Source organism: Coffea arabica, chromosome 9c (genome assembly GCF_036785885.1).
Source record: "Coffea arabica cultivar ET-39 chromosome 9c, Coffea Arabica ET-39 HiFi, whole genome shotgun sequence".
In the NCBI taxonomy this organism is placed as follows: domain Eukaryota; kingdom Viridiplantae; phylum Streptophyta; class Magnoliopsida; order Gentianales; family Rubiaceae; genus Coffea; species Coffea arabica.
This window is the reverse complement of record NC_092326.1, coordinates 38745264-38762072: the sequence shown is the minus strand read 5'-3', so window position 1 is coordinate 38762072 and position 16809 is coordinate 38745264. Positions and strand designations below refer to the sequence as shown.

At 45.7% G+C, this 16809-nt stretch overlaps 2 protein-coding genes across 2 annotated transcripts; one reads left to right on the top strand and one right to left on the bottom strand.

Moving 5' to 3' along the window:
- Positions 1–2967: 2967 nt before the first annotated feature.
- On the bottom strand, positions 2968–8649 carry LOC140014235 (uncharacterized). The gene has a single exon (XM_072064667.1). It carries the CDS (start codon positions 8647–8649, stop codon positions 2968–2970), a length of 5682 nt encoding a protein of 1893 aa, XP_071920768.1.
- A 461-nt stretch (positions 8650–9110) lies between these two features.
- On the top strand, positions 9111–11036 carry LOC113708103 (disease resistance protein RPM1-like). Its single transcript, XM_027230574.1, has one exon. It carries the CDS (start codon positions 9111–9113, stop codon positions 11034–11036), a length of 1926 nt encoding a protein of 641 aa, XP_027086375.1.
- Positions 11037–16809: the final 5773 nt, after the last annotated feature.

Here is a 16809-nt window from a genome sequence, read left to right as displayed (position 1 = left end):
CGTGTATGCGGACCGGGCCGAGCTGACGTGTATGCGGACCGGGCCGATGTGCTCATGGGCTCCACTACACTAGCCCCCCCTCTAGTCTAGAGTCACCGAACAGGCGCGTGAATCTAGGCCGACTTTCAGAGCGTCGCGTCAGCTCGGTGCGGGCCCCTGTCAAGGAGTGGTGCAAGCAACCGTCGCGTCGGTTCGTGTCTGTCACCTCAACCGTCGCGTCGACCAGTTATGGCGGTTGGGAACGGTTCCCCATAAATAGTTCAAATAAATGCGCGCCCTCTCGTCTTCCCGCCCTGAGAATCGCCTATAAATAGGCCCCTTGGGCGTCATTTTCACTCCTCCTTCTTCGCTCTATTAGTTCGCTCCTTTCACTCCTAACTCGCTGCTTCAAACTTTTTTCTTTCAGAACACGTCGGGTCAATCTTCCTTAGGAGCCCAGGGTTAGTTCGGCCCTCCCTAAATCAGCTTTTCATCCGATCTCCTTCCATCAGTAAGTTTCCTTTTCCTTTTTATGTCTTCTTATAGTTCTGATAGCTCTGACGTTACCAGTTCGGCCCCTAGGCACAGAGCAGCTAGCCCCATACTCCTAGATAGCCCCTCTCCCGACCCCTCAAGTTCTTCTCCTTCCACTTCATCTGGGTCAGTAACCGCGCCTTCTCCCATACAATCTCCTGTCCAAATAATGAGCCCGGCCGAACAAACTGCCCAGCCTCTAGTCGAGGCTGCGGAACAGGCAGCTCCAGCTCAGATGGCCGCGGGGACCTCGGGAGGACCTAGTGGCGACTTTGGAGAGGTCGACACTATCCCTCCTGCCCTGGGACAGAAGGAAGTTGACGGGCTGGCCGAAAAATATGAAATCCCAGCCCAGTTTGAACCTAGGGCTGCCCTACCGGGGGAGGTCGCCAGCCGACCTCCTCCTGGCTTCGTGGCGATCTATAGGGACCAGCTGATGGCTAGTCTCCGCCTGCCTATTCCCAACTTCTTCTTCTTCATCCTCACCTTCTGGGGCATCCGCATAACTCAGGTCATCCCCAATGGTGTTCGCTCCATTATAGGCTTTTTCATCCTCTGCCGAGCACTAGAAATTCCCTTTTCCCACGACCTGTTCCAAGCCTTCTTCCAGATGAAGGTCAGCGGGAAGGTGCCCGGGTGGTTCTACTTCGCCCGTAGAAGTGGAGCAAAAACCCCCACCCGCGAGCTGTTCACGGGGGTACCTTCCTCCATCAAAGACTGGAAGCGTTACTTCTTTTTTGTGAAGAGCCTGGGCTTTCCCCCTCTGACCTGGAGGGCGGAGACTCAGGTTTCGGATCCACTTCCAGATCCGCTCCCTGTAGCCGAGCTCAGCCGCCTACTCAGCTCAGACGAGAAGCTGGAGGTGAAAGAGTTCAGCAATGCCCAACTCTGGGCGGCGGGGCTGATCCGAGCTAACCCCTCAGATCCCTCGCCAGAAAATAGGCCGCTCTCGCCAGACGAGCTGACCTCTTGTAAACGACCTGGCCCTCCTTTTCTTTCCTCTCTTTGTTTTATGCATCTACTGACCTTCTGGTCTTCTGCTTTTTGCAGTGAAGAGGTTTTCTTCCCTTCTAACCATCGGAGGAGCCAGCACTCCAGGTGCTACTACCCAGCCCTCCTCAGCCATTCCAACCAGCTCGGCACCAGTTCCGACGCCTCAGCCAACTCCTGCTCAGTCCGCCAAGGCTGTCGAGGCTGGGAAGAAAAAGAAGAAGAAGACAACTGCCAAGAGGGCAAGAGTGGAGACGACCTCCTCCCCAGTTCAGGAAGAGAGGTCCACGCCCGAACCTGGTCAGGGCGGTCACTACGGCGTGAATACTGCCGAGGAGCAAGCCCGAGCTGACGCTCCTCCTAACCTGTGGCAACGCCAGAGTTCTACCCTGCTATTCGACCCACAGACGCGGCTGATCACGCACCAACACCCAATGCACTTCTGTCCTCAGTGGAAACTCTCCATAAACGACCGAGCTCAATTCCCAGAGGTGGCCAGGGAGCTCGCTCAGGGGGCCATCCTTCCAAGGGACCACAGCTTGGTCAAGGCCATGGAGGCGTCTGACCTCCTCGACTATTATTACACAGGCGCGGCCCAAGTGAACTTGGTTGGTTCCGAGCTGGCCAAGCGCTATGAGGGCCTCCTCCCCCTGATGAGCGAGACGAGGGCGGCCAATGAGAAACTGCTCAGCCAGAACGAAGCAGCTGTGGCAGAAGCTGAAGGTCTGAGGAAGCAGCTCGCCCAGGCTCACTCTAATTTTGAACTGGAGCTAAAGAAGAACTCCGACCTGACCTCTCAGCTGCATGGGGAGCAGAAGAGGAGCGCCGAGCTGTCTGCTCAGGTCGAGGCGGCTAGGACTGAGGGAGCCCAGGAGGGCGTGCGGGCCTTCCTCAGGTCGGAGGATTTTAGGGGCGACCTGGCCATCCTGAATACTCCCGTGCTGCATCATGGGTATTCTCAAGCCCTGGAGGAGGTGCAAAGGCTGGGTTTGCCTGGGTTTGATTTGGGCAAGTTTCCCAGCTACAACCCCCTGGCTGTGGAGCAGCTCGACCGCCTGGTGGAGGGTTACACGCATGGACGGAAGTTGGCCGACCTGGTTGCCGATCCTCAGCTGCCAGTAACCACTCCTGAAACCGATCAGGAGGAGGAAGAGGGCGAGAACTAGAGTAGGAACTTAGGATAGGATCTGAACTGTCAGTAGGCAGTTCGTTTTGTATGAGCTTTGCTCTTCCTCTGTGCAATTCCTTTTGTGCGAGCTTGGCTCCCCTTTGTACAGTTTTATTGAATGAAATGAAAAGGCCTTTCCCCTTGCTTCATTCTTAGTCTTATTTGCAAAAATCGTCACAAAGTGCATCAGGTCGGTCCAATACCGACCTGAGGAAACTACTCCCTAATGATGAAATAACTTTTTAGCCGAATACATTAATAACAAAAAGGTCTTGACCTTGGGACGAGCTGTCCTCTTAACGAAAAATCCTCAAGTTGGAATTGTGCCAGGTTCGCGGGAGCACTTCCCCGCTGAGGTGGGCTAACTTGCAGTGCCCAGCTCGATCCGCTTCTTTCACCACATAGGGACCTTCCCAATTTGGGTCCAGCTTGCTCGCGCCCAGAACCCGACTGACACTATTCTTTCGTAAGACCAGGTCCCCTGGTTTGAACGACAGAGGTCTCACCCTAGCATTGTAGTGCCGCGCGATCTGTCCTTTGTACTTGGCCATACGTATGGCTGCCTCCTCCCTTCTTCCTTCCAGCAGATCCAAATTAAGGCGCAGCTCATCTTCATTGTCCCGAGCTATGAAATTCTGAACCCTGCCCGATGGAATTCCTATCTCCGCAGGGATCACCGCCTCTGCTCCATAAGTTAGAGCAAAAGGAGTCTCCTGGGTAGCAGTTCGGGGAGTGGTTCGGTAAGCCCACAATATGGTTGGCAGCTCGTCCATCCACCCAGTTCGGGCGAATTCTATCCGTGTCTTCAAACCGTGCAGGATGGTTCTGTTGACGTTTTCGACCTGTCCATTGGCCTGAGGGTGGCCAACCGAGGTGAAGTGCTGCCGGATCCCGAGCTCCGAGCACCAGTCTTGAAGAGCGGTGTCAGCGAACTGACGCCCGTTGTCAGAAACCAGGACATGAGGTATTCCAAACCGGCAAACGATGTTTTTCCAAAGGAACTTCTGCACCGACCTGCTGCTAATGGTGGTAAGGGGCTCGGCCTCCACCCATTTGGTGAAATAATCCACTGCCACTACCACATGTTCATAACCCCCAGGAGCTCGGGGAAACGGACCCAACAGGTCGACTCCCCATTGGAAAAAAGGCCAAGGACTCTGAAGAGGGATCATCTCCTGAGTTGGGACGTGATGGATCGGCGCATGCAGCTGACAGGATTTGCACCGAGCTACCAGGTCGGCTGAATCCAAGAAGATGGTCGGCCAGTAATACCCAGACAGCATTCCCTTCTTGGCCAGAATCCTTGGGCCGACGTGGTTTCCACATATGCCCTCGTGCAGCTCCCGCAGGATGTAGTTTCCTTCCTCCGGAGTGATACACCTCAGCCAGGGGCGCAGGTAAGATTTCTTGTAGAGTACCCCATTCGAGAGCTCATATCCCCGCGACCTGAGGAGGACCCTCCGTGCCTCCGCCCGGCTTGGAGGGAGTTCTCCACTAGCCAAGTACCGCACGATGGGATCCATCCATGAGCCCAACACTTGAATAACAGCTGCCTCTACCTGGTCGTATGCCCGATTCCTGACAACCTCTACCAGGACTTCTTTGTTCAATGTACCGACCGAGGTGGAAGCCAGTTTGGACAGAGCATCCGCTCTCTTATTTTGGCTTCGCGAGACCTGCTTGAGTGTGAATACCTTGAACTGAGCTCTCAGCTCATGCACTTTGGCGACATACCTCCTTAAGGGCTCTTCCTTAACCTCATAACGTCCTCCTACCTGATTCACTATTAGCTGCGAGTCGCTGTAGACTTCTATTGACTCGGCCCCCAACTTCCGAGCTATCATCATCCCTGCGATTAGGGCCTCATATTCGGACTCGTTGTTAGAGGCCCTGAAATCAAACCTCAGGGCGTAGGCCAGCTCATCCCCCTTGGGGCTAGTCAAGAGAAGCCCTGCTCCACAGCCTTCCTTGCTTGAGGATCCATCCACGAAAAGCGTCCAGGTCGGGATGGTCCGATCGACCTTGCCCGTGACCTGTCCAGCATCAACAGCCTCTTTGACCTGCTCGGCCTTGGCTCCCTTTGTGGCCTGTGCGACCTCGGCAAGTCCCTCGGCCTGCTTGGCCTCGACTGCGTCTATGGTCTGTTCAGCCATGAAAGCCTTAGCACCCTTTGTGACCTCGGCAGCTTCTCCGACCTGTCCGGCCTCAGCCACGTCTTGGGTCGATTTGGTACCGGCGGCTTGTACGACCTCGACAGCTCCTCTGGCCTGTTCGGCCTTGGCTGCGCCTCTGGTCAGCTCGGCTGGCGACTGCTCTTGCCCAAAGGAGATTCCTTCAGCTATGAAATCTGCCAATGCTTGAGCCTTAATGGCCGTGCGGGGTTGGTAGCTAAGATCGTATTCAGACAACTCCACTGCCCACCTTACCATTCTTCCTGATGCATCAGGCTTTGAGAGAATTTGCTTGAGAGGCTGGTCGGTCATGACCACCACGGGGTGAGTTTGCAAGTAGGATCTGAGCTTCCGGGTCGCGTGCACCAGTGCCAAAACATACCGCTCAATTGAGGTGTACCTCGGCTCCGCCCCCTGCAAAGCCCGGCTGACATAGTATATGGGCTTCTGGATTTTGCCTTCTTCCCGAACTAGTACCGCACTGATCGCCTCCTCCCCAACTGCCAGATAGATGAATAAGACTTCTCCTTGTGCGGGAGAGGTCAAGGCTGGCAAGCGCGCGATGTGGGCCTTGAGCTCGTCAAATGCGCGCTGGCACTCTGGAGTCCACTCGAACTGGGGACCTCTCCGCAGGGCCCTGAAGAAGGGGGAACCTCGGACGGCTGACTTCGACAAGAACCTGTTCAGGGCCGCCATCCTGCCAGCTAGCCGTTGGACCTCTTTTACGTTTCGAGGAGGAGCCATGTCCATGATAGCTTTTACCTTGTCGGGATTAGCTCTTACCCCGTCCTTGGATATCATGTACCCCAGGAACTTGCCCGACCTGACCCCGAAGGTGCACTTCTTGGGGTTCAGCCGCATCCGCGAGCTCCGTAGAACGTCAAAGATCTCTCTGAGGTCCTTGATGAACTGATCCTGAGTTCGGCTTTTTACCAGCATGTCATCCACGTACACTTCCATATTTCGGCCGATCTGGTTTTTAAACAGCTTGTTGACCAGCCGTTGATAGGTCGCACCTGCATTTTTCAACCCAAATGGCATGGTGGTATAACAATACGTACCGTATTCGGTGATGAAGGCAGTCTTCTCCTGATCTTCCTCGTCCAGAGCTATCTGGTGATAACCTTTGAAAGCATCCAGAAAGCAGAAGATCTCGTACCCCGTGGTAGAGTCTACCAACTGGTCGATACGAGGGAGGGGGTAACAATCCTTCGGACAGGCCCTGTTCAGGTCGGTGAAGTCTACACACATCCTCCAGGCCTTATCCTCCTTTTTGACCAGCACGGGATTGGCCAACCAGGTCGGATAGTAGATCTCCTTCACAATTTTGGCCTCCAACAGCTTGCCTACCTCTTCTTTGACGACCTCATTGCGCTCGGGAGCGAAATTCCTCTTCTTTTGCTTCACTGGCCGGATGTTTGGATCAACGTGCAATCTGTGAACTGTCAGCTCGGGAGGGACTCCGGGCATGTCATCAGCACTCCACGCAAAAATCTCGGCATATTCCTCCAGCAGAGACTCCAGGGCTCTCCGTGTCAGCTCGCTCAGTCCAGCTCCGGTCTTTACCCCACGATCAGGTCGCTTGAGACAGATGGGCAGTTCGACCAGACTCTCATCCGTCTCCAACCTTTCCTCCTTTTCAGCAGGCTCCCAGGGCTCCAGACAGGTCGTCTGGGCCACCAGCTTCTCCTTGCCTTTGAGGGTTGCGATGTAACAGGCCCGAGCCACCTCCGGGTCCCCCAGCACCTCGGCCACCCCATCAGGCGTTGGGAACTTCATGCTAAGGTGCAGGGTCGAACAGACAGCCCGGAGTGCGTTTAAGGTAGGTCGTCCCAGTATCATATTGTAGGAGGACGGCTCCTTTACCACCGCGAAGTTCACCGGGACAGTTCGGCACTTGGGCGACTCCCCTACCGTGACCATGAGGGTTATCATTCCTTCTGGCCTGACTGGCGGACCTGCAAAACCTATCAAGGGAGTTCGAACGGGGATGAGCTGCTTGTCTTCCAGCTGCAACTCCTTGAAGGTTTTGTAATACAGCACATCGATGGCACTCCCATTGTCGATGTACACTTTCTTTACCTTGTAGTTACACATGATAACTTCTACCACAATTGCTTCATGGTTATTGGAGGCTAAGGGTACTGCGTCCTCTGGCCCATATATGATCTCCTCGTACACCTTTAATCGCTTATTCGAGCTCTCCCCGCTGGGAGGAGGCCGGTTGTTTCGCCGAGCAGTGTGGCTATCTCCTCCAGCAGGTCCCCCCGCAATGGTGTTGATCACTCCGGCTAGGTTCTGGACCCCCTGCTCCGGAGTACGATCACGGGGACCTCGAGGTCGGTCGTGCGAGCTAGTCGTCCGATCTCGCTTGAAACCTCCTTGCTTCTGATCTGCACGCCCGTCACGGACGAACTGCCCAAGATGACCTCTCCGTATCAGTTTCTCGATCTCCCTTTTGAGGTGCCGACAGTCCTCCGTGTCGTGCCCTACGTCCCTGTGGTACGCACAATACAAGCCCTGGTCGCGCTGAGCTTTATCACCCCCCAACGGCCGAGGAGGGCGAGAGATCCCTTGCTGCTCCATTACAGCCAGAACTCGAGCTCGGGGCGCGGTGAGCGAAGTCCAGGTCTTCTCTTTCTCCCATGGTTGGCTCCGAGGCAAGCGCTCGGGTATGTTCTTGCGGCCCTGACCTGTCCGTGACTCCCCCAGGTCGGCGCCCTTCCTGCGCTTGTCATCCCGCAGCCTTTCCTGGACGCCCTTCAACCGATTGGCTTCCTCGGCATTTGCCTTCTCATGAGCTCGGTCTAGCATCTCCCGGACGGACTTGGGAGGTCTCTCTACAAACTCCGTGTACAATTTCTGCTTGCGCAGCCCATTGACAAAGGCTGCCATCACAACCTTGTCATCTCGGTCACGCACCTGAAGGGATTCATTGTTGAAACGCACCATATATTCACGCAATGACTCCTCAGGCCTTTGATGAACAGTCATCAGGTGAGCCGCGGTTTTGGAATAAGCGCGAGAGGAGACGAACTGGGCCGCGAACAGCCGCGCGAGCTGACTGAACGACCGAACTGACCTGGGGGGCAAACCCTGGAACCACTGTCGGGCCTTTCCCTCCAAGAACATCGGGAAGGTCTTGCACCTAACTGCATCCGCAGCTGTCTGTAGGCGCATCTGAGTCAGGAACGCGAACAAGTGATCCTCCGGATCTGTGGTCGCGTCGTAGGATTTCATGGTTGGTATTTTGAACTTGGCAGGCAGAGGGTAATCTTCGATATCCGGTACGAAAGGAGAGGCAGTGTACCTATCCGCCTCCGGATCCAGCAGGAGATCCAGTTCATCCTGGACCTGATAATTCTCCTTCCTATGAGGGTCCTCCATCCGGGCAGGCCTCAGAACGGGCTCCGGATGGCTAGTTCGGGAATTCCTATGAGAGGGCTCTGGTACCGGGACCTGCTCGCGTGTAACTTCCCTTCGCGCCCTCTTCGACCTGGGGCTTCCAGATCGGGATTCCGAACTCCCTGTTCTGCCCGTTTTCCGCACCCGACACTCCGGGCTGGGGGGGACCCCAGATTGTCCCTTCACTGCACCAGATTGTCCAGATTGTCCCTTCAAGTAGGTCACTATAGCCTCAAAAGTAGGCAAGTTCGCGGCAACCGACTGCACCAGTTGTTCCGGCGAGATCTGCGAGAGCTCGACCCTTGCCTCCCCTGTGTTGGCTTCCTGGTGAACTTGCTGGGGACCGCCCTGTGCGTTCCCCTCAGCACCATCCACATTCCTCTGAGATCTAGTCTTCGGCATGTTGTTCGCGAAAAAAGAGAATACTTGTTTCCCACAGACGGCGCCAATTGATGCGACTGCCGAAGTGAAGATCCGAACTGAGCTGGTTGAGCGTCCGACCTGCACGTGAGCGAGCTGCGGGGCTGAGTCCCCTGTAGCAACTCCGACGATCAAGTCAGAACTAGTTTGTAAGTAAAAAGAGTAGAGTCTGCACTATGAGTAGCGTACCTTGTGTTTCTTATGGGTGTGGTATTTATAGAACACCAGGTGGTAGTTTCCTGGTAGGACAAGGAGTCCTTATTGGAGAGGATAAGCCTCTAGGGCTCCACTACCCAGCTCTGGTAGACGAGGGCTCCGAAGCCCATCAGGCCCATCCGCCTGGGAGGCGGCGCTCGTCTGGTCCTGCAAGAGGACCTGACCCCTAGACCAGCCCATCACGTCAGGACTCTTGGGCCGAGCTGACGTGTATGCGGACCGGGCCGATGTGCTCATGGGCTCCACTACAGTTAGCATTGCCAAGAAGGAATAGGAGTAGAATAATCATCACTACGCGAAGAGGGGATATAGCCTATTCACTGAAAGATGGATCCGTTGATGTCCATCCCATTCAGCATCTATCTCTAGAAAAGGCTAAGGAACTCATTCACAGAATCGCCTTTCCAGGATCTCGTATATGCCCTCCAGCTTTAGCTACACTGTCCAATGAAATTCTAGGAAAATGTGAAGGGCTACCATTGGCAATCAATGAAATTGGTCACCTTTTGTCAACTAAGGGGGAAAGGGAACCTGAATGGAAAAAATTGCGTGATAGTCTTGCATCGGAACTGACAAGCCATGGCCGGCTTGCAAATATTGCAAAAGTGTTGATTCTTAGTTATGATGACTTACCTTACCATCTTAAAAACTGTTTTCTGTTGATGAATACTTTTCCCCCTAATCACCCCATCCAGCGCACAGAGCTAATACGGTTATGGATAGCAGAAGACTTCATCACAGAAGGGAACAATGGAAAAGAACTCGAAGATTTGGGGGAAGAATACCTGAACGAGCTCATTCAAAGAAACTTGGTTCAGGTGTGGCAAATGGACATCGATGGGAGACCAAGAACTTGTCATGTTCAAAATATTATTCATGAGATTGTTCTCTCACAGCTTCAAGATGAAAACTTTTGTGAAGTTTATCCGGATCAAGGTACGTTTGACATCAGTAAGGAGAGGGTCAGGCGAATATCGATTCATAAAGGTGATCTAGGCCAGCTGTGCCCAAATCTTCGTGCTCGCGCTTTGTTAAAGTTTGGCCGATCAGCACCATGCCAGCACTCCATTCCAATTGGCTATTCAAGCTTAAAGATGTTGAGGGAATTGCATCTGGAGGGTGCAAACTTGGACATGTTTCCTGCAGACATTGAAGAACTATTGTTGTTGAGGTACTTGTGTTTGAGGAATACAGGAATCAGAAGCATTCCGAAATCAATAGGAAAGCTTAAGCACCTTGAAACCTTGGACCTCAAACAAACATTAGTCAGAACGCTGCCAAAAGAAATATGCCATCTTTCTAAGCTTCGTTACTTACTTGTTTACAGATATGACATTAAAGATTATGTGGCATTTAACACAATTAAAGGATTTGAGGTCGCAGGAGAGATCACGCGGTCTGCCAATCTTCGCAAGCTACTGTTTGTGCAAGTCAATAAAAATCACAAAATCATTGTTGCAATGCGAGGCCTCAGAGAACTGAGAAGGCTGGGAATCATGGGTTTGCGCAAAGAAGATGGAAGGATCTTGTCTGAGACTATTCAAATGCTGCGAAATTTGCATTCTTTGAATGTGGCAGCAGAAAATGAGGCGGAAGTTCTAGACATGCAAGAAATTTCTCATCCTCCTCGACTCCAGCGTTTGTATTTGAATGGAAGACTGGAGAGGATGCCTATCTGGATTTCCGAACTTCATGATCTGGTAAGGCTTCGTTTGAAGTGGTCTCGGCTGGATCAACAGTTCAGCAATCCCATTAATATCCTTCAAGATCTTCCTAATTTACTAGAACTCCAGCTGCTTGACGCCTACAATGGGGACCAATTGGATTTCAATGCTGGCAAATTTCAGAAGCTCAAGATACTGGAGTTAGAGCTACTTCAGCAGCTGAAAATGGTCATAATGGAACGCAATTCATTGCCTTGTCTACAAAAGCTGATCATAAGGCGATGCGGTCAGTTAGAGCAGATTCCAGTAGGTATAGATGACCTCAGCCAACTCAAGGAGATTCATTTGCATGATATGCCGAAAAATTTTGTCTCCATGCTCGAGAAAAATGGTGGCAGTCTTTATCATCTTGTACATCATGTGCCATTAATACGTTCTTATGATGCTCAGAATGGTGGACGGTGGGATGTGAAAGATCTTTCTGATTGATTAAAAAAAAAGATCAAAATGAGAGATTCATTCCCCCTTTTTGGTAAGGCAAAAATTTCGGTTGTGTAAATTTATGAATTATATGTAATTCCTACAGTCACAAGATCAGAATTTTCTTTTGTGAAATAATTTTAGTACTACTATACAAGTTGTAGCCTTCACTTCCCTACAACAATTTGCTCTATTTTACACCATGTCATGTGAGCCTTCTCCATTATATCATTCTCAAAGAGTTTTGTGAAAGTGAAGAGCGAAGAATGCAACTAAAGCTAATTAGCTTTTGATCGCAGTTAGCTCACATAGACATTCAAAGAAGTTCTTGTGTAAATTTCAGTTAGCTTTACTTCATGGAACTTCAGATAAGATCAGTTATTAATGTATTAGGGGCCGGGGGGGGGGGGGGGGAAGATAGTCTAAGCTCATATTTTCTAACTATTTTCTTAGTCTTAGTTTCAACTCGATCTTTTTTCTAACTAAGATGCAATCGCATATCATCTAGAAGAGAATTTTCGATGGAATGAAATGATTAATCTAAAGTAAGACACTATTAAATTACATATTTAAACCAATCTAAATTAATTTATCAAATACGAGAATGATTGGTTTGATAATAGGTATCCACTTTTGTAAACTTCATAGCTATTGGGTCTATTTTCTTTTGAAGTTTAGTAGCATGACAAGTCTGTAATTTTGGAAGTTTCACACATACTGCAGCTCTCTCTATCCTTAATTATTTATCACTTCATGTAAGACATAGGCGAAAATATCTACAAATCAGGGATGGGATGGAAATACCTAACATAAAGGGATAAAATAAAGATAGGCGTGAGAAAAGTAGTGGCCAAGAGTTTGCTTTCACAGGGAAAAATGGGGACTTGGACAAGTACAGTCGTTCACATTATAGTGGTATATTTTTGTTGTATTTGCTATACGGATTAGTGTACAATCATATTTACTCCTCCCTTAACAAGCCATCATTAAAATTTTAAAACCCTATACAATTCGAAAGCCAAATACATCACCTTAAACAAAAACAAGGTGAAGAATTTTAAACCATAGCTATTAATGGAAGAGAAAAAGTGAATTCTCTCCTTATTTTTCACAATACACATTTGGATGCATTACACTATGAAGAGACATGATCATTTTAAATTTAACTAATTTTTACCCTTCTTAATAAATGAAAATATGTGTCCTATATGCATATGTACATTGCAAGAAATAAAGAAAGAATCCACTGAAAACGAGCTAAAATAGGTAGAGAAGGTAGCGGGTGTGTAAGTATATTCGAGAAAAAGAGTTTCGCTTGAGGAATGGGTATGATAGTTGGGGGAAGAAGGAGTTGGTAACGATGGCCAGAAAATGATGAATGTACTCTTTTTTTTTTTTGGTTGGATTCTTGCATGAACGGTAGTGATTTCATTTTATATCAATGGAGGTAAGTGTAATATTATTGAAACAAAGAGGGAGTTGAGTGTAATTATCATAAACCTCAAATGAGGCTTACCTCAAAGGGGGTTTATGAAATTATACCATAAAAATATAGATGGTGTTAGGTGAATATAGTAAGTAAAACGATTGAGGCCAGGAAAAATAGTTAAACAAATGCGGGATAACGTGGTAGAATACAAAATCATAGAAGGGTTAAATAATAATAATTGACCCTTTTATCTATTAGATTTACATCACTTGGATATTATAAGCGTCCATAATTAGTTTAATTATGATGGGCATCCTCCATTTCGATGTAGTTCATCAATCCATTTTGGATTGTATAGAAGTGGATTGCAATTCGTTCTGCCTACATGAAGTACTTCAAGGTCATAATGTGATAATGAAAGGATATACATATGCGTAAAATTTGTGGATATGGAAAATAAACACTTTTGGAGAATTCATAGTGGAAAATTGTCTATACTATTCAAATTTTTATGATCTTTAACTTTTTCTATCTTTCAAATAAAAATTAACAAGTTCAGCACAACCATATGGAGGTGAAATTGCAAAGAAGTACTTCAGCAGTAAGTTGCAAGGTAGATTCTTCATCCTGTCCCCTTCCCCCTTCACAAAAAAACTGCGTTGGTGAATTTTAACCATAAGATCTACTCTAGTTATTGAACAATTTATGAACAATTCATAAGTTACTCAATAGCTAATGAAATCTTGCCAAGTGCATAATTACTCCTTCTATCGTCCCAATATGTTTATCGTTCTTCGAGAATCCAACTTTTTAATAATAATACTTTAATTATGATATTTGTATTTTTCTTTTCAGTTTGATTCTCCAAATTTTGAATTTTGAATTTTAACATAAAATGTGCATAAATAGAGACATGGACAACATTGGAAATAGAAATTAAAAATGACTTTAACTTGTATGGCATAACAAATATATTGGAATATTTTAGAGTGAAATAGATGACAAATATTTTAGAACTTAAGGGTGTAATATGTAATAAGTACATTTGGCAAGGAATGCCAAGTCAAATTTGACTGACTGTAACCCACTTCTATTCTATGTCCCCTCCACCGCGGTTCTGCACTACACAATCTTCTCCATTCGCATTTGCCCAAAGGGCTGCAGAGAGTTGAGTGAGGGAGGAAGAAGGCATAAAGGAAGATAACTAAAATAATATGTGTTTGAATAGAGTATTATTTGAAATAATTACTATAGCACTTTTTATGATGTGATGTATGTGAGCTAAAAAATAGTTGGAAATATAAAAAAATGAATTGAAACATGCGTTTATGATGCAAACGAAATATTATTTGAGATAAATTTACAATCCAAACACAGCTACAAAGCCACAAAAGTAATAAAAAATTGTAAATAATGACTTGGCATATACTTTTGCCAACTAGACTCATTGGTCATCCACTTAATAAGTTTCAATTGGCTATCCTTAAAAAAAAAAAATTTTTAATTAACTATTGAGCAACCCTATGGATTGTCTGTAAATTGCTCAATGACCATAATAAAGTTTGTCCCCAGTTATCATATGTCAATTAAAAAGAGAGAAAAATACAGTTTTGATACCTAAATTTTGACACATGAATGGTTTTAGTCCCCAAATTTTGGGCAACAACAAATTTGGTATCCAAATTTTGAAATTTCGAGCACATTTAGTACCCTTGACGTTTTTTTCCCAAATTGCTATCGGAAAAAGTCAGGTAGCAGTCATATGTCCGGTCACTATTATATAAAAAAAATGTCAAATATCATTCTAATACTAAGTATTAAGTTTAAGGACTAATAATGTAATTAAAAAAATCTAAGGACTAAATAAAATCACATGAGTCATTTAAAAAAAAAAAAAAAAAGAGTTTGACAGAGTTTTACATCGTTTTCTTCTTCAATAGCGCTGTCTACAAATTTTTTTTTTTTTTTTTTTTTTGTGATTATACTAGTATACTACTGTCTACATCTTTTGATGGAGACTTTCCTCTTTCTTTTTTTTTTTTTTTCCCTTGCTGGCAAGTTGCAAGTCGGGCTTTCGTTTATTAGTAGCAAAGTTGTTGGTCCCAACTACTTGACAAATACATTTGCAATTAAGCATCCCAACTACGTTGAAAGTTCCCTTGGATTTTCTATTCTTTTCAAGTGGGTGATGTAGGCTGGCTCTGAGCTGCAAGTGGAAATTTTATTTGCTAGTAGAAGCATTAGCAGTAGAACAAACAGCTTGTACCTTTTGCGAAGTATGGTTGTCAAGAAAAAAACTAATGATAATACTAATAAAGAAAGAAAAGTATGCTTTGCAGTTCGGCAAACTGAAAAATCAAAGATTCTCGTTCTTATCCGAGTCGACAGCTATGTTTGCACGGGTTGCCCGCAGATGTCGTGCTTACAGGACTTGACTTTTACCAAAAAAAAAAAGAAGAAAGAAAGAAAGGGTTTTGAACATTGAATTCACCTAACATAAATCAAACAAATGCACACACATCGATTGTGTCCTTTTGCATTTAAGTACCTTGGCACGCCTGTTTTAGGAGTGTTTTAGAAAAACAAAATTTTACTATTAAAATATTTATTTAAGGTGACACTTTAAAACACTCACAAGTTTTAAAATAGGGATAATTTCAAAAATCTCCCTTGAAATTTTTAACAATTGCACTTTAATACTCCCTAATATTAGAAATTATACTGCCCTCTCCTTGAATGACATTTTTTATAACTATTTTAGCCCTTGTCGAGAAAAGCTTCCTTAAAAATTGAGAAAAAGTACTGACACATAATTTTCTACCAAAATTTGCCCTTCTTGTATGTAGGAGAAAACATGTACCACTTTTTTATGAAATTAACAAAAAAAAAAAAAGGAAAAATATTGGCCTTTCAATGAGCCTCTTAGGACAGCAAAGAATACATATATAAAAGTCAACTTTTGACCATTAAAAACAAGCAGTGTAATTTTCAATATTAGAGGATATTTAAGTGTAATTACTAGAAGCTGTGAGAGAGGTTACTGAAATTATCCCTTTGATATATATATATATATATATATATATATATATAGTAGTGGTGAGTGGTAGAGGTTGCTGGTAGTGTGTAGGGATGGCAATAGGGTGGGGTTGGGGCGGGGGATGGGGGAGCCCATTAATTCCCCCCTGTCCCCCGCTCCTCCCACCCCACCTCGCTTCCCCCGTAGGGGAATTCACGGGGTTAACAAAAATTTATTTTAGTCAAATTTTAACAAATAATCAAGTACTAAAATATCAACACATCACCAAAGTATTATCCATTGTAATTTCATAATTGAAACTCATAAAAATAATTAAAAAAAGTTATTTGAATACAATCCAACATGATAAAACAAATACAACTAAAGTAGTTAAGTTTTCACTTTTAATACAAATACAATCACTAAATCATTATTATATTTTTTATGAGAAAAAATGTGTTATTATGTCAAGTGTAATTAAGAATTTAGTATAAATGTATTAGTAAATTTATTTTAACTAATTAATAATTTCTATTAGTATAAACATATATAATTATTAGTATAATTGATAATATCAATTATATTATAAATACTAATATACAATATATAATACATATAACTAATAATATCATTGTTATAAGTTTGTAACTAATTAAGTTGAATATTAAATATAGATATATATTTATTAATTTTTTTAAATATAGATGGTGATGACGAAACTGCAGTCGAACCTGTGATAGTAGATTCCTACAAAATATATAAAGTTATAAACTACCAACCCTGCAAGCTTTGATTACAATGAGAGCATCTTTGGAAACCTTCGTAACTTCATTTTCAGTTATGTATTTGCACCTAAGAGTTCTAGGTTGCCCAAAGAGAAGAGTTTTTTTTTTTTTTTCAAATTAAGAACATGTCTAATATTAGTGAGCGTCCTCACAATACCATCATGCATTTTAATTCAGATTGTACCCTTATCAACAACATCACAAATGACATTATTGCTCATCAAAATAATTCCACCATTACAAGATTCATAAGTGAAAAATAAATCCCTATTGGGACACATGTGATAAGAGCACCCTAAATCTAAAATCCATGCATTTTTAGACCTTGTTCTGTCATCAATCGCAAAGAAAATATTTCCTTCATTCTCATCAGCTGCAACATGACAGGTGCCGAACCTGTGCAATAATAAAAACCTACTCGAGAAAAATACAGATTTTGTATAAAGCGGTGAGTAGGGTCGAATCCACAGGGACTGGGGATAATTCGTTTCTTCTAGAGTTCAAGATATGGGGGGTTTTGGATTAAATGCTAACTAAATAAATTAACTGCAG

Coding starts and splice junctions, on each gene's coding strand:
- LOC113708103 (XM_027230574.1), top strand. CDS start 9,111: ATGTGCTCATGGGCTCCACTACAGTTAGCATTGCCAAGAAGGAATAGG.
- LOC140014235 (XM_072064667.1), bottom strand. CDS start 8,649: ATGCCGAAGACTAGATCTCAGAGGAATGTGGATGGTGCTGAGGGGAAC.